General features: G+C 37.0%; 1 protein-coding gene across 1 annotated transcript; it reads left to right on the top strand.

The window, feature by feature from the left end:
• Positions 1 to 1,901: 1,901 nt before the first annotated feature.
• On the top strand, positions 1,902 to 17,818 carry LOC136257850 (putative defense protein Hdd11-like). Its single transcript, XM_066051170.1, has 8 exons — positions 1,902 to 2,062; positions 8,364 to 8,562; positions 9,274 to 9,404; positions 12,295 to 12,386; positions 13,765 to 13,826; positions 15,800 to 15,979; positions 16,586 to 16,606; positions 17,647 to 17,818. The coding sequence occupies exons 1-8, from the start codon at positions 2,051 to 2,053 to the stop codon at positions 17,706 to 17,708; spliced, it is 759 nt and encodes a 252-aa protein (XP_065907242.1). The 5' UTR covers positions 1,902 to 2,050; the 3' UTR covers positions 17,709 to 17,818.
• The last annotated feature ends 990 nt before the right edge of the window (positions 17,819 to 18,808 follow it).

The raw sequence follows: 18,808 nt of genomic DNA, 5'->3' as shown, positions 1-18,808 counted from the left end.
ATGTAATCACTGAATTATGAAATAATTTATGAATTACAAATTACGCCAAATCACAATATTCGGCACAAATCTAATTATCTAGCTGAATTAATAATAGCATATAAACACATGGTTGATTAATTTAGTTTGAATTTACTGCATGGGCACCTGGTTTTTAGAAGTAGCATAACATCAACTTGTTATAGTAACAAAGTAATTAATGACTACCCTATCGATTGTTGATTCTCCCTCAGTAAATGTATTCAAAATGGACAGACATTACAGTAATCGTTTATTCAGTTTTCAGTGTATATAATATTATGTTCAGCTAAATTTTTATAGGTGTTTACGGATGTACAGGTGCAAGCCTTTATCCTTACAATTATAGAGTTTGCTGATGAGAAAGTCTCACTGCTGAAACTGCTTTTAAAGATTGCCACTTCAGTGCATGTGGTTTTATGTACAGCTGCATATTTTAACCACATTGGTCAGAGCTGTATCAACAGATACAGCTGTGTCATCTGCAACAGCCTTTCAGCAGCTGTGATAGCACACTGACTATAGCTCTGTTTACTGAGAAAGCTTGACTGTGTATAAATAAAGTACATTGAATTTCCTTCTTAACCTCTATAAAGCATATAGCTAGTGACTTTCCCAACTCATGGAAAATTCAGATACTGTGAGTTACAGCTTAGACGTATTAGATAGTGGTAGATCAGATTAAACCATATATAACAAATTTTATGTAGATGGTATACAATCACTGGACTGGACTAGTGGACTCAAGTTTTTTTTTCTTTCTTCTGTATATTTGGGTAATTGGTTGTAGTTATTGCAACATGAATGTAGAATATACAGGTAGACCTGTCTACTTTGCACTACCTGTGCATTTTAGCACAAATAACACAATGAGCACGCAGGTATCAATTACCATTCAATCTTGAAAGAGACAGCTGTTAACTACATCAATGTGTTTAAAACTTAAATGAAAGTATATACTCATCTGTTTTTCAGTCAAACATTTCCTTCATGCCATGATCACCAGAGAATCATGTACCCATTCTTCTTATCATTCGTACAGAACATGCTTAGCTATATATATAATAACCATGCATCCTATTACCAGAAATGGTCTTCTGGGTCACTCCATCCATTGGTAGACGATACATACACCCTGTATAGCTGCAGCTGGGAAAGGCTGACATTTTCTGGCATGGCTACACTGCTTTATTTTTGTGTGTGTGGAGGTGGGAGTGGTCTAGCTACATAAGGTTAGGATATTCTATATAATAGCCAGTTAACCAATATTTGGTGAAAAAGGGAGTCCAGTAGTACTACAGTAGTCAGTCCAGTGATTGTATACAACCTTTTCATGTAGCTGCAATTTTTGGTAAAATAGGGATACCATTAACTAAACAATAATTTATAATTATTCGCATTAGGAGGCACATAGCTAACACACACACACACAATGGCAACATAGTCAATACCTTTCTTGTTGTTAATGCTCCAAAATTAGTTGTCTGATTTGTATTTGTAACTTACGTACTTTTAATAATAATAAATAATTATTGCATTATAGAGATTGCAACTAATTAATCTTTTTGATATTGTGACGTGCCATGATCACGTGTACCGTAAGGTACGTATACAAACTGTGCACACACCCGCTACAGACGATTTCGGAATCTATGCAACACAGGAATTCAATGGAAACGTGAGCTTACTACGTAATTAGGCAACTTTTCAAAACAAATGGATCACGTTTTCGGTTTTCGCTTGACGGTTTTTGTTGCAAAGATCGCGCAATCGTCTGTATAATCTAAATCGCCCACATCGTCCTGGGGTCCGATCTAAGTGGTGTAGAAACCTTGTGGCACATTGTAACAATACCCTTGAAGGTATTTTATGATCGAGAGGCATAGTAAGAACAACAAAATAAACACGACAACGCCTTTGTCTCACGTGGCACTAAATTGCAGACGAAGCAATCCTCAAAAGGGTCAACTTCGTGTGATAAAACTGTTGTATCATCGTCGCTCACTACTTCGCTTGTTACGGTCTCTACCAAATGAATTCGAAGGTGAGATGTGAAGTGTATGAAGTTGTATGGGTACTTTAATACGTAAAGGTTTATCCCCTTGTCGGTCTGACGGCCACGGGTGTGTGTTGCATCATTCACTGTCAGTTTAAAGGTTTCATCTGAAATGATTTATTGCCGTGGTATCCTGCAGTATAATTGAAGGCCTTGTTTTAGTTGTGTTCACCAGACAGCAAGGGGGTGTCACTCCAATAGGCACTGTACTACGATCTGCGACCGCGGTCAAAACTAAAGGTCAATGAACAAGGCCGATTTTTCACGAAGAACAACGGTCAAACTGTTTTCCCAGCACGGTCAAAGCTTCGCGAGTAAGTAGTACACGAAAATATAGCGAAAATAAACGGAACCATGTCAGTGGTCAAGACAAATTTTCGATGAAAGTCAACGGTCAAAATCGATTTTGGCCGATCATAGTACAGTGTCTATTGGAGTGATACCCTCTTGGACAGTACCTAGTTACCAGTAAACAAATCAATTAACTACTGAAGGGTGTGGCTGTGGTTCAGTTGTTTAGCCATATTGTGTCTGTAACTACTATATTATTTTTAGAACTTTACTTTAGTTGTACATATGCATACAACCAATCGGGTTGATTCGCATGGGTTGGAACATCTGGTATTAACGCCATGTCTCACAGATAAGATCCAGGCACGATTTAGCTACATCATATCACCCTTGATGATATGGATGAAAATATCAGTGCTCGTAGTCATGAAGTTTCAGATAAAAGAAAATTCATAATGAGCTACAGTCTATTCCTCTAGCCCAGAGTAGTGTTAACAATATTATATCAGGAATGAAACAAGTTGCTCAGGTCACTACTGCTGACCAAAATGATCCACTGTCCTTGATAGTAGTCTGGATGTGAACTAAAACTGAGGCGTGCATGAAGGGCTACATATTGCTAGCTAGGTATACGGGCTTGTATTATACAGTACGATAGTATTGTGTAATTATTAAGGTTTGGGCTTTTCTGATCGAAACTCACCCTAAAATCAGCCTCACAATACCTTCATGGTACCTTGGCAGTATTGGTTAGGTATAGTCAAGCCCAAAAGTACCATAAGTGTGACCCAAACCATTTCTAATAGGCTACTATGAATTTTTTTATTCAGTGAAATCTACTTATTGATTGATTGACTGACTGATGCCTTCAGACAAGCATAACACAATAATGGTTGAGGCTAGAGCCATTATATTTTCACTGTTAAAAGTTGCCACAGGTACCTTATGGCGTACCTCAGTACATACAATGCACACATCATGGTGGGCTTTACCCTTGTTCTCCTTTCTGTTTACTGACAGTCCATAGCTAGTGGTTGAATTGTCCATATTTTCTGTAGTGATTGAATTGATTGCAGAGGTGCTTCTCATACTGTTCTTTGTTTGTAATGCTGTGTAACAGGCGGAACAAAACTGAAAATGAAGCATAATCAGTGCTGGTCACTGTAAAGTGTTAATTATACAACCAAGTGCTAAGAATAATACGAAACGCGGTTAAAATTACGTCATAAATAAATAATTAAATAATTAATAATTAATGTTTGAGAAAACTACGAGGCCTAGAGACATGAACTAAGCGGGGATAGATTCGCCTGTGAATGAAGGCACAAACGTATAATCATCGCTCCTGTTTGTGCTGATGACTTGACCATATGTGTAATTCTATATAACGCCCAGTACCACACCCTTGCTTAATTACTTACATATTGCGCGAAGAAGATTAGCAAAAAGATTAGTGATGCCCGTGCAGGAGAGCCAGAAGCCACCTGTGTAAACAAGAAGATTACAAGTAAGTTTTTATGTTTGTAACATCTCAAGTCTCCATGCCAGCTGCCAGTGGATTCATTCACGTAAATAAACAATACAAGAAAACATTAAACTGACATATGCCACGCTCTTTACAATAAGCTTACAGTTACATATAAAATACAAGTAAACAATTTTGTCTTGTGCAGCTGGCATGGCGAACTTTCTTTGTGTTGGTGTCAGGCAATTCAATACGTGCTTAATCTTTTTTACCTTCACCTGGCGTAGCTACTAGGCTCTAGTCAGGGGCGGATCCAGAGTCTGGAAAGAGAGGGGGCACCTTGCTGAAAAAAGTTGAAGAGCAAAAAAAAAAAAGGTCACAACAATAATAGCTAGTTATCCTTTACCAAATATATTATATCACGTATGTTATGTAAAATAAAATCCTATTTATAGCTTCATAAGTAAGCTGCACTGCCTCATGAACATTGTGACTGCTTTATTAGAGTAATTGACTGTTCTACTAGAGTATCTCGATCTTGTATGCAATTTCTTGAAGAGGGGGGGATTTGCCCCAAATGCCCCATCCTGGATCCGCCATTGCTAGTGGCTTGGCTGTCTTCCTTTATCTGGTTCATCTGGCTTGCATACGCCTACAGCATTGTGTAGCTATCTCCTGAAAGTTGTGTATGCATAACTATAGTGTGTCACCCATCACTGTGCCATTGCTACATCACTGATGAACCTTACTTAGCTCTAGTTGATGTTGATATGCATTGCTGTATATTGGCTAATAATTTTTATCTGCATGGTGATGTTGCCTATAATGTATTGCTGCATACAATACTGCAATAATGTATAGTTCTCTCCTGTATGTTTTGTATACATATACTTTGTACACATCACTGTGCCATTACCACACCAATGATGTACTGGCACTTAGCTACTGGTGGCCTTTAGTTACGATGCCACTATTGTGTTATATCTGTCACTACTGTGACATATTGAGTTGATTTGGAGATAATGCATTCACCACCTAATAGCCTCACCGGGGGGCTGTCACGTTGGTGTATGTACTTGGTTGTATGTGACGCGGTCCTAGTAATAATAATAATAATAATAATGGCCACACCTTTTCAGTAATTTATTGTTGGGGCACATGTTCTGATACAATATCTGCAGGTATAGGCAGCCTTTCTTGTTTCACTACCTTTTAACCATTAATTCCTTTGTTTCACGACTTTTACTTCCTTGATCCCTAATCCAACTTAAAAATCCTTCTACTTGTCTATATTGTTATATGATAGCAAAACTCTAATCCGTTCGCTTAGCTTATAACAGTGAAATGGATTTTGCTACCTATAGAGTAAAGTCTGTTTATCAATCTGTAATGCATAGTGAAGTTGAAAGTTTAAAAGATTTACCATTGTTATTATTTGTTTATTATACAGACAGTTACCTGTTTACCTTTTTTGTTCTTACAAACAATCTTTAATATAACATATATTTTAGGGCTAACTGATGCCAAAATTGTTCCCAAAATGTAGCCAGCTCTTGATGCATGCCTCTCTAATGCTGCATACATTATCTTCACAAGTTCATAACGCTTTGTATGACAAGTGAATTCAGGACATAATGTATGCCCTGCCAAACTTGCTATTTCCTGGATACTCCAATGTATATATGGTACAAACATGATGTTTGTACATACGTATGCCCCAGTTAAGAAAAGGTCAGAGCACAAACTATATTCATGGTCACTCCCTTGAATTGCAAGCATTGTTAGCCTCTCTCATAGCAACCAAGTGACAATTATTATTAGCAGAATAAACAGTCAACCAAACGTGCTATACTTCTGTTTACTTTAGTATTTTTACATACTTGTGTTTTGCTAATTGTTTTAGCCAAGAGTGAATAGTGAATAAAACTTTTATACAGTACCGCTCAAACACAACATCATCTCGCGGGAGTGCAAGCAATTTAAAAACTAGCTAACTAAAGGGTGTGGCTCCCATTTCGCTTGCAAGTATTCATCCCGTTTGGGATGAGTACTTACAAGTAAAATGGGTGCCATGCCCTTTAATTAGTGAGTTATTTTATCGTTTGCACTCTCATGCGATGATGTTGCATTTGAGCGGTATTGTACTTTATTGTATAGTTAGTAGTATTATTAAAAATTGTTAATTTAAAAATGAAGTAGGGATCTATGCAATAAAAGTAGCGAAACAAGAGATGAATGATGGTATTACAGCATAGCTCAGTAGAAAAGTCCCTACTTTGGCATTGAGCAAAATAATTGTTATAGCTAATGTGCCAAAGTAGGGACTTTTCCACTGAGCTATGCTGTAATACCATCATTCATCTCTTGTTTCGCTACTTTTATTACATAGATCCCTACTTCATTTTTAAATTAACAATTTTTTTAAAAAAATACTAGTTTGTTTAGTTTTTTTGTTGCAGCACAGCTAGCTACAATGTAACTTGTAACTGTTCTATTAGAATATCATACATGACCTATTGTAATAGAGTGGCTGTTGTATTAGAGTATACCTCGAATCAGCCAAGAGGTGAGCAGCTAGCTAGACCAATAAGGGGTGAGGTCATCTTAATTGTTTACTATTAAGAGGTGTGGTCTCTGTACTATATCGCTATTAGTCCATCTAGATCTTTAATTGATGGACATGGTAGCAAACCTATCGCGAATGGGATCCCAATCGCGAACTTGCAGATATTTGCTGTTGATTTCAGTTCCGTTTGAGCAGTTCCATCCATGCTAAAAGTTCCGCATTATGTGTGAGGTGAAGCTAAAACACTTCTTCAGCTAAGCTGTATTATTGTAGTGTCACAGTGACTTCTTGTGAGTGGTTGTAGCCAATCCGTAAAACTTCTTGTGGCTACTTCAATTTAAAAACCGCAACAGAGTAGCTCGCAGCGAGGACGGAAATGTTCAAACAGAACTGAAATCAACATATCTCTTATAGTAGTGCCGGGACTGAAGCACTTCTGAAATCCAGCTCTGAAATAATTTTGTGGCATCTATATAATATTATGTTGCTGAAAGAAAGTGTTGATACGGAAAATTAATGCCTCAATATGGTTTCGTTGGATGAAGAAGAAGGCAAACAGCCTGATTGAAGATAAAAGAAAAGACAATGCTTAGAGGGCCTACACTCGTCAGAATCCCAAAAGGCACATTCCACTGGTGAGTTTGTTGTTGTGGCATAAAATAGTGGCCATGCACTGCTTCGTTTGGCCTGTGAGGCAGGCAGTGAGGCAGTGATACTAAAATTCGAGTTTTGGCTTTTTTTTAAATTCTATATCCAGCCACCTGTAAGTGTTTTGTTATATTTAATGCTGTTTTGTATATTACATGGAGTAGTACTATTCTGTAAAAGTGGTTTGCATCATGTAAAATGTCTCTAGGGTGATTTTTAAAGGCGGATTTTTTTCTGTGCGATCCCTACTTAAATGGTACCACCGTACCATTTGATACCTACACCTTATGGTTCAGTGAATATGAGCATGGAGTCAGGTAGACCATAACCAAGACAATACAAATACATATGTGACCAGATCTGCAAGAGCCCCAAGTTAGTGCATTTTTCAAATTCCATTGTATTACATTTTCTTTATCTAGATAGCCAAGGAATGGTCAACCGAAATTTTGGCTTTACAAAGGAGCCAAGAACTTACAGTGCTACAAAGTGGCAACAACAGAAAAATCAATTTGTATAGTGACAATAGGGAAAACAAACTACAAGTGCTTAATCAAAGAGTCATAACTGATCAATGCAGTTCTCTACCAAGGGTTCTCCATGAACAGGTGAATCCATTGCTGAGTAAGTTTTGTCTTCCAGGTCCTTGCTGCGACCAGGGTGAAGACGAAATCGTGAGAAAAAATATAATAATGAAATGATCGTCCAATGCGAAGCAGACTAATTATCATATCTTCCATCCTCTTGTAAGTACTGACATGAAGCAAAGATTTTCGAACTCCTCTTGCTTTGGGGTTCACAATGCTATCAAGGTTTTTGCCATTATCACCTTCCTTCGTTATGAAACAAGCACTCAAAAAGCTTGCGGAATTTTTTCAATTGTGTAAATATTTCACCCATTGCGTTTATTGCATTCTATTGTAAAATTAGGCTTGCGCTAACGTGTGGGATTCTTGCAGATCCCGACCAGTCACATATACGTAATAGCTGAATACATTAATATTTATTATGTAATGAAAAGTAATTAAATAATCATTCTTTCACTCTTGAGTTATACGTAATTGCTATGCTGAGTACAGGCCTACATTTCGATTGCAATTACAAAGATAGAGTTGCCGTTACATCCCACAATTTATTTATTTGTAAGTATAAATATTTAATGAACAGTAATTTACTTGAGTATACTGTTTAGTTTTGTACTTGATAATAAAAAATAATTATGTGTACCCAGCAGATCACATATCAATAGCTATAATATTGTTTCTGTGCAACGTATGTGTGTGTGTGTGACAAATTGTCTTTTAATTCTGGCATTTTAGAGTGTCCTGAGTTACACTATACTGCTCAACAGTGTGTTATGGTTTGTGGATGCAATGCGAGATGGAGCACCACTTGAAGCTTGTGCAGAAATTGAGCCAATGCATCCTCCTAATAGTCGATCTAATGAAACAATACGGTATGGTCCAGACCTCAGTGATTTTCCTAACCGTATCTATATACCTGGACGAGGCTACACCAGTAAGTGTACAGCATACACAGATACTCAAGGTTACATGTGTATGATGCAAAACAATGCTTTCATTCAGTACAACTATAGTTGGGATTCCTAAAGTTTTTAGAGTCTAGCCCTCAAAGAAACTGCAGTTGCACAGCATGATTTTTTGTAGCTACATAACAATTTGACTTTACTGACTGATGAAGCAGTGCCTTCAGGCACTATTGCTTCTTCACAATTTGATGATGCCAGAATTTGGTGTATGACAAGTGACAGGATACCTGTACTAGAATCTTTTGTCTAGACTTTTTTGAGTTTTGTCTCCAATAGCTAGCATACAGCTTGTCTACTAATGCTATTGTGCTATTGTCATTTCAAACATAGAAAATACAATATTTACTGAAAGTGCAACCTATTTACTCTTTTTGTGCCTTGGCCATTATATTAAAGTTACCTAAAATTCTTAATGAGAACAATTCTAACAATGTCATTTGAGGAAAGTTGTAATATCTAATGTTATTGTCATTAATCTTTTGAACACATTGTTATCAACTACAAGGTTCACTATTTTTAAGCTTTATGGTGTGAAAAACTGATGCATGCTTCTTAACAAACAGGACATGATCCTATGCTGAATCTGCCATACATTGTATTAGTGGTCCATAGCACAATGTCATGTAACAGTACTATTGTATTGTCGTTAATAAAACAGTACTCTAATCACTTATTTGTAGTAATCATGGGCCCTACCACTGGAACGACATTCAAAGGATTCATGATCCAAGCAAGAAGAATGGCTGATAATTCTCCTGTTGGAATGTTCGCTTTTGATGGGCTTAACTTTAAAGCACAGTGTACTGGAAATGTAAGGCTGAGTTACACCCAATATATATCTCATGTGCTGTGCATGTATTCATTGTGCAATGTAGTAGTGACATGGGTGTTGTTTATTCGAAAATGACTAAGGCAATAAGGGATTGTAGAAAAGTTTTGGTGGAGCTGGGTTGAAGCCTGCTGACCCACTGACCCAGATAGCATTCCAAGTCAAACCTGGATATGACCTGCTATAGCTAAAATTGAGGCTTGTGCAAAGAGCTACATTTTGGGTGCTTCATTAGCATATTAAAGGTGCCAAAACAGGTAAGTTTTGGGAGATTAATGGTCAGTTAGTGAGCATGGTTCCATGTAAGTCTAACACATATCCTATAAGTAGAGTGGCTTTGTACATATAGCACCTACAAACTTCAGCACACTTTATTGATAAATGTGACCGTCTCAACAAAAACCTGACTTCTTTGTGCAAGCATGTGTATTGAGAAAATCAAAATTTAAAAATTATTCGTAAAATTACGCATGCTACAAAGAAAAAATACACAAGTTTTTATTGGGCCAGTACTCAAAGAAGGAAGATTGAAAGCAATTAAAACTATATACCATCTTATTTGACTGCTCATGGAGAGTTCTTTTTTTCGTTTCTGTAGCTTCAACGGTTTGTGTGTCACGTACGTTTGTTTACGATGCGATAAATGTAAACAAAATCGTCATCGTTTCTTCTACCAAACCACCTTCACATCCATATGCACAAGTGTCTACAGGGCTAATACTATACCTTAGCTAATGTGCTGATCCATGGTGAACATTTTAAACCAAATTGCTACATTGTAGACTAATCCAAACGTAAGTTATGATTGTGAATGTAAGCATCTGTAGTTTATTTTCAGTCGCTGTACAAATCGATTATCTTGCTCTTCCTACTGTCTAGCGCTATAATTCCAAAACTTCACACCACAGAAGGCTGAAACTTTGGCGATTCATTCCTTGGACACTGCAGATAATGCTGAGTGAATAAACAAAAAAATTAATCGTGCGAACAAGTCAGGTTTTTGCTGAGACGGGCACAAATTATCACAGCCCCATGTTTGCCAATAGACATTAACACACTACCGAAAGGCTGCTGAAGAATACATGTACATGTCCATGTCTTCACGCAAATAAATTCATTTTACATGTGACCCAGATTAAAGAAAAATCTTTTTTTTTGCTGTAAAATAATAATCCACACAAAAACAGCCAAGCTGTATAAAGGGTGCGGCCTTCAAAAAGCCTGGGTGAAAAACGTTGTGAAATCAAAGGTGGCAGCTAGAAATGACTGCAATGATGTGGATGATAGTAAATTTTATTAATCTATAAAGCCATTATTAAAATTTATTATCATCCACATCATTGCAACCATTTCATTGTTACCACCTTTGATTTCACAACTTTTTTCACCCAGGCTTTTTGAAGGCAGCACCCTTTTTATACAGCTTGGCTGTTTTTGCATGGATTTCACTTCTTTTTATAGTTTAAATATATACCCAAAGCACCATAAACTGGCTTTGAGTTTTGTTTTTACACAAATAATTGTTGTTTTATCCAGGGGCGGATCCAAAGTTTGGAAAAGGGGGATGCACTTTGCTGAAAAGTTGAAGAGCAAAAAAAAGGTCACAGCAATAATGGCTGTCCATTACCAAATGTATATACTATAAAGTATATAAAGATCCTTCTCAGATCCTTATTTGTAGCTTCATAGTTAAGCTACACTGCCTCATGAACACTGTGACTGCTTTATTAGAGTGATTGACTGCTCTATTAGAGTATCTCTATCTTGTATGCCATATTTTTTGAAAGGGATGAAGGGGGGCACATGCCCCCAGTCCCCCCCTTGGATCCACCACTGCTTATCTACAGATGCAATGAAGATGATATGACAAACTAGTGCTCTACCAATGCAGCAAAATAGCTACCTACTGATCCGATGCTAAAGCCGATATGCTGATATAATTTTGTGCTTGCTTGTTCATGGCTATATAAAGTTGTAATATATATGTAGTGCCTGTATTTATTTGCAATAGTGTTTTATTCCTTCCAAGTTAAGTATACCATTTGTCTATTAAGATTTTGCAGTGACTGTTCTATTAGAGTATCTCAATTTTTCACTGTTATTACACACTTTACAATGGGAAAGGTAGATAAACAAGTGAAAGTCTAATGTGCAGGTGGCAATGCCAAGTTCTCCTTTTCAACTTCATAGTGTTCCAAGATCACTTTAACATTCTGCGAAAAAGTAATAGTGGAGTTGTTCTGTAGTTGCCTGTAGCACAGCCTGTAGTGCTTCACACTATCAAAGCTCATGCTTCACTGAAGTAAAATTATTTTGGTTTGTGTACAAAAACATCCAAGAAATAAATTTAGATGCACTTCGACCACTGTACTGTTAATTTGTAGTCCCTTTAACAGGCGTTTTCGAACATTCTTCACCACAAGACTGGTGTACATTCACTAACTACGTATCTTCCGTAGGCTTGTAACTGGCTGCTGTACAAGTTCTTACCATTCTGTTATGGTAGATATTATGACACGAAACTAAATTGAATCTAGCTGTACATATGTTGCTTTAGTGGCACTTCACTTATTGTGCTAAAGTTTTCTTTGTCTGATGTGTTATGACATAATATAATTGACAAACCACAATATACTAAAATGTATTATATCTGCTAAACAGAACAAAATCTGACTAGTAGTAAGGATTAATAATAGCCAAAGTGTATTTTACCATTTCAGTGTACCTCTAAACTACCAGATTACTATCCAGTCATCCACGTCAACACGTAGTAACACTGACCCAGTTCCAATCCTGCATGGTTTTTCTCTGTCTGTCTGTGTATGCTGTTTGTCTCTGTGTATGATATTACTCAACTGTATTATACCTTCAGACTTCTGCCACACATACCAATCCAGATTTAAAGGATATGGTAATGCTTCCCTGGACAGCACCACCTGCTGGAACTGGTGGTATATACTTCAGGTATGTATGAACCTATGATTTGTTACTATAATTGGTAGCCTTCTGATATTGTGGTGTAGTGAATTGTTCTTTAACACACATAGCTAGACAACATGTGTACATGCAGGTATTATTGCCTTGTGAATATTTATTGATGTTCAGGTAGCACAGGTTGTAGTGAAGACTACTATGTAGCAGGCTAATTGTTATACTAGAGTATACCAATTTATGTGTTCAATTATGTGCTGTAATTGTATTAGACTTTGCGGTAAGATGTTGCCTCAGGTGTTATAATTACTTTATGTCATAGCTTGTGTACACTAGTGTTTCATGCTTTCATGGTTATGGATGATTTGGCTATTGGTCAAACGCAGAATTCTGGAGTGGAATTCTGCATCTGTCAATTTCATCACATGATTCATATAATCAAGTCTTAGCATGACGCATTGGCAGAATAAATACAGCCTGGCTAAATCCTGGCTAAATTGCTAAGTGCCACAGAGAAATCCAGTGAATCCATGATAGCAAGAATGGCACACTAGCACTGTTCTACTATGCTACTCACTGAATTGTTATTGTACGCATGATAAAACTGTGTGGCAGGACTTTTGACGGGGCTAATGTATTGCTTACCAACTGAGCCTCAATCATGCTGAGCAGCATGCCAGGCAAGAGTGTATGTAGCACATTTGCTGATAGTTAGTTAAGTGTAATGTGTGAAGTGTATGGCAGGCAGCAAATCCTTGAGCAAATCGCTTCACCAGTCAAATTGCCACCAGTCAGTTTCTTCTCAGTGCTACAATGTCTCCAATCGTTGTCACCCATTTTTAATACGTTAACTATATTTCTCAACTAGTTTCTTTACTAATGAAGAATTGACCTCTGTTCATTATAGCTTTTGATTCCAGTTTGATGCACCATGTCAAAGACTCATATGACTCACATGACTCACGTGATAAAATTAATGAGCACTGAATTCCGGAATTCTGCGTTTTACCAATAGCTGGCTGACCTCTAGTAAGATACAAGAAGAAATGTAGAGTTTTAGGCTTGATTAGAGATTGTAGACATAAAATTACAAAAAGAGGAAGGTCGCCTACACCTAAAGATATACTAGTAATCCCTACTCCATCCCATAGGGATAAATATCCACTAGTACATATATCTGCCAGGATAAGTAGCCTTGTTTCATTACTTTATATGTCTATGATCTCTAGTTAAACTTAAAATTCTTTGTGTGATAAGAAACTTGTGTGTAGACTTGCAAAAGCACTTTTGCATTGAAAGGTGTGTGTTCAGCTTAGAATGGCTATAAATTTGTAATCCATGCAGAGAGTGGCATCCCTGCAGTATACATAATGTAATGGTTGGTCTAGTACATTGTAATAATTTTTTGTAGATATGCATTTGTGGAATCCTATGCAATATTTTGGTCACGTTTTACAAGCCAGATACTGCAAGGTAACATTTGTATGTTTACATTAGTAGAAGGACTCATAAGTGTGTGTGTGTGTGTGTGTGTGTGTGTGTGTGTGTGTGTGTGTGTGTGTGTGTGTGTGTGTGTGTGTGTGTGTGTGTGTGTGTGTGTGTGTGTGTGTGTGTGTCACTGTGTGTGTGTGTCACTGTGTGTGTGTGTCACTGTGTGTGTGTGTCACTGTGTGTGTGTGTGTGTCACTGTGTGTGTGTGTCACTGTGTGTGTGTGTAAACAATAAAAAAATCTACTGTTTACTTCTTATACAAATCACCAGCATGTAACAAAGTTTGATAAAAGTTTCCACATCAAAAAGAATAGTTAGCATCAGTACTTTGCCAGTAGTATGTACTTAACGACAGGATTAATGAGTTGTTACATCACAGTCCAGTGGACTGATGTACGTACATATAAATATGTGACCTAGTTTTAGAAAACCATCAATATACGTGTACACACATTTATCAAATTCATTCATTGTTGTCTACAAGGTCAGAGGAATGGACTGGCTAAGTTTCAGCTTTATAAGTTAAGCAGTGTGGGAAATACGGCAGTAGACAGCCGGATGAGCAAATGAATCAATGTGTACAGAAGACGTCTGGAAATTAATCTACAGGCACTTACATAAACGATCATAGCTTACTGATACATTGGTATATGGAAATGAATTTGCTCATTGTATTCGCTATGACTTTGTGAATCCACCAAGGTACAGTTTTTGCCAAAGCTAGGTATTCTTCTGTGATCCAGAAGGAAGGCGGATTAATTGAAGAAGATCATTGTAAATTCTTTCATCGCCACAACATAAACAAACGTCTGTAATTCAGATACCCACCTGTGTATGGAGGATTTTTGAACTCCCTATGAACATTGTATTTAAATGCATTTTATTACAAAAGTACTGTTGTGCGTAGATCAACAGTTTTCTAAAATTAGGTCACATGTGGTGTCTCATTTAAAGGTATTTGACGTGATTGTGAGACAACAGCACAAGGTCAAGAATAGATCTTATTTTAGCTCATAAAAGTTGTAATTTTTACTATCAGCTCTACAATATGATTTTAACCATGTCTCATTGATTCTTAATGGCATAATGTATTTTCAAACTATGCTCAACAACTGCTGGCACACATATTTTTGTAATTGTCCTAATAAATTAGTGCACACATGACATTGTAAAGAAGAGCAGTATTTGCAGTTGTAGCTTGGTAATGGTATCTCCAGCTCTTCTAGATAATGCTCAGATTATTGTTAAGAGCCTGTTTTAGATGAGTTTGAGGTAAATATGTAATAGGGGCGGATCCAGACCTTTTTAAAGGGGGTTCCACTCTAGAATTGCAACTTCAGCCTAGCTGTAAGTCGAAGACAAAACAGAAAGGTAACTACCTGCTGACAATAGCTGCCCTCCACCAACTGCACTGTTATCTCCCTACATACGTAGATTGCTAGTTGCTACATTGCTCCTCTGAAGAATACTGTGACTGCTCTATTCGATCTTGACTGCTCTATTAGAGTATCTCGAATTATGAATGCTGTTGAGGCTCTTCCAAAAATTAGGGTTCCATGGAACCATTTGAACCTCCTTGGATCCACCCCTCTGTAAACTTCCTGGCCAGTCACTGAAGCCTATCCTCCAACTATGGTAACAACAGTCTCTACCACTACTAACTAATACATGTGTTTCATAAATATTCTAATAAATTAGTGTATTTGTAACTTTGTCATGACCTTATAACATCAACATTTTGTAGCTCGCAAAAGCTAGATAGTACCTGGATTATTGTTAAGAGTCTATTCCAAGGTCAATCTCACCAGTCCAGCCAGTTCACTAAATATAAAAAGAGAGCTTACTCCTGTTGTCCATGCTTACAATACAATTGCAACTGTAGCTTCTCCTACATGTGCATGGTTAACACATTCAGGAGTGCACATTTCTGTTATCATAAATTTTCTAATTTACAGAAGCTGATTCTCCTGTCTCATCTGCTCCTTCTCCATCAATGGTGACCACTGCAGCATCAACTACCACTATGACAACAGCTACTGTGACAACAGCTACTGTGACAACAGCTACTATGAGTACATCTATGACTACTACACCCACAGCTGCAATATCACCAATACCCTCCACTGCCAATACAGGTATGATATAACCATATATGTGTTGCATACACCCAAAACTATATTTCAAACCCTGAAGGCCACACTTGAGTCTTTGAGTTACCACTTTTATATCATACTGCGTTAAAGAATCCTGCTTAAAGTTCAGGTTCATAATTTATTCATCAATAATTTGATTTTTAATTGTTCAGTCCATTTTATTTTTGTTTGTCAATTTGCTTATGAACATGCTTATTGATTGAAAACTTGAGAAAGACAAGACATAATTACTGTATTGTAGTTGTGGCTCAAGCCCCATCATACCCTGTCATAAATACTGTTATCAAAAGGCTATAGTACTTTGCTAAATATTCAAATGTTCGTGGGACACACGAGTAAAGTAGATGGAGTACACATGTAAAGTGGATGGAGTTTTGTTTACCTATTATTTCATATTGAAGTAGTTGGAGGAGGCAAACCACACTTTCATAATGTTTTCCTTGTTGGAAGGCATGGAAACATAGCTGTGACTATAAAATACAATACTTAAAATATTAATATTCTCTAATAGAGTATTCATGCATATTCTTCTTTTGTACGTAGTGTATTCACGTGATACTGGTAATTATATTAAGTATTCTTTCACAGGTGGAAATGGCGGGACAGCAGGTATGTAAGAAACATGTTGTAATATCTTAATACGTGACCTGATTTTAGAAAACTGATTATTTTTGGCACTAAAATCTTAATATTACCACCACAAGATAGCTGCACTATCTGGCTACCAATTTTCATACTAAAATTTAACCAACTTATAGGCATGTGAAAACCCACGCAGCGATTAAGTGGCTATGGGATAGCACTCGTACTGGCTGTACTGATATTATATTGGTATCAGCACTGATATTACAAGTAGCAATATAGGTCTATAGTACAGATATTTCACTTGAGTTATATGCACTATTAAAAGTAGTATAAGTACCATAATAAACGAGTAATTTGATGTAGCTATAGTGATCATGCTTCATACTCTTTATGTTGTAATGCATATCGGTTTGACAATAGACAATAAAATAATATTGGATATCGGTATCAGATGTAAAATGTGGTATCGATACAGCTCTACAGATTCCATATGAAAATTATACTTGAGGTTTGTAACAATTTAAAATGTGTGTACCCAAATAGTCAGTTTTCCCATTAATGTGCCCAAAAGGTCAGTTTTACAAAATAGAGGGATTGCATGTGAAACAGAGTACGTATGACGTAAAAACTGCAAAATCTCATAAAATGGTTAGTAACTGTTGTTTGTCAGACATTTGTGAGGCTGGGTGTGAAGACTACAGCCATTCTCAATGGTTCAGTGTAGAATTTACAGAAGAGGCTCACTAGGTTGTAGTCACTTGGATAACTGTGGTCAGAATCTTAATGTATGAAAATTTGATATACGTGCACTTGTCTGACTTCAAGCTAGTATTTGATATTTGTTTCTAACCTTATCCTTTTTACATAACTACTGAGATACTTGCGCCATGGTGACCAAGAGTGTTCGCTTCATTACTTATCATTGAAAGCAATTGGCAGATTAGCAATGGTTGTTAATAAGAATGTATATTTAGAACTAATTCCACAATACTTTTGTATGCAAACTCTCTATTGCATATATATCTCCCACACATTATTACATACTTTGTGCATGTACTTTGCAGGTCTGCTAGCTAGCTCAATGTTGATACTATTCCTGACTGTATTCCTGAGTGTTATCAACTGACTGCATACATTTGTATTGTTGTTTATGGCTGTGTGCTACAACTAGCACTTGTGTCACTAACCTTCATGTGTTTATTATATATTTTTAAATTATATTAATTAAATAACTAACTACAGTGTATGTGGTATTGTGCCACCCCCCCCCCTCCCAATCCTGTCATTTATAGTGAAAGCAACTAGCTATAGCTAGCTACTAGTTTATCACTTATCCTGCTGCAGTAGTGAATGTGACAAAACAAACATGGTTTAACGGTGAGACTTTTAATGCCGATTTTTATGGAGCAAGTGCACCCCGTTTAACCCTCCAATACACATTAGAGCCTTTCACAGTAAAGATTTAAGGGTGTGTCTAATGATGTGCGCCTGCCTATGTGATCAAAAATCCGGAGTTATTATCCAGAGTACACTTACATCATGTTAGCTATACACTGTAAATTCAAATGGGTACAAACGACTGGGTTGTTTTACCTGCAATTCAAGCAACTGATTTTTTGGTAGTAATGACCCAAGGATATACTTTTTCATTTTAACTTTGTAAGATATAGTCATATCACCCAGATACCCTAAAGTCTCTTCAACCTCTGGCCAAGTGTTTCAAGGTCACCACGTTGTCTTCGACAATATAAAGAATAATTCCAAGTTATTTCAGTATTGACTCATATGGCTGATTAGCTAGAACAGCTACAAGTTTAGTTGCCCACCTCTGTACTCTCTCCAGGGTATCAATGTCCTTAGCTAAGTATGGGCACCAAAGTTGGACACAGTACTCTAGGTGAGGTCTAGTACAAGAAAGTAAATAGTTCTTTAGAAATCCTTACAAATTGACCGAAGTTGACTTTGAAAAAGACCTAGGGATTTGCACTTCATCATCCTTGAAGTTTTCCCTGCATTGTGAAAAAGCTGCTGCTTGTGCAACGAAGATTCTGGGAATGTTCAAAAGGACATTTGTAAGGATTTCTAAAGAACTATTTACTTTCTTGTATAAGACATATGTAAGACCTCACCTATAGTACTGTGACCAACTTTGGTGCCCATACTTAGCTAAGCACATTGATACCCTGGAGAGAGTACAGAGATGGGCAACTAAACTTGTAGCTGTTC

The sequence above is a fragment of the Dysidea avara genome, chromosome 6 (assembly GCF_963678975.1).
Source record: "Dysidea avara chromosome 6, odDysAvar1.4, whole genome shotgun sequence".
In the NCBI taxonomy this organism is placed as follows: domain Eukaryota; kingdom Metazoa; phylum Porifera; class Demospongiae; order Dictyoceratida; family Dysideidae; genus Dysidea; species Dysidea avara.
The sequence above is the reverse complement of the archived record's forward strand: the minus strand, read 5'-3'. Positions and strand labels throughout refer to the sequence as shown.

Bases quoted from the DNA above. Each gene is read 5' to 3' on its own strand.
- LOC136257850 (XM_066051170.1), top strand. The intron at 8,563-9,273 runs GTAAGTGTACAG...ACTTATTTGTAG, and splicing joins ACCTGGACGAGGCTACACCA to TAATCATGGGCCCTACCACT. The intron at 13,827-15,799 runs GTAACATTTGTA...TCTAATTTACAG, and splicing joins TACAAGCCAGATACTGCAAG to AAGCTGATTCTCCTGTCTCA.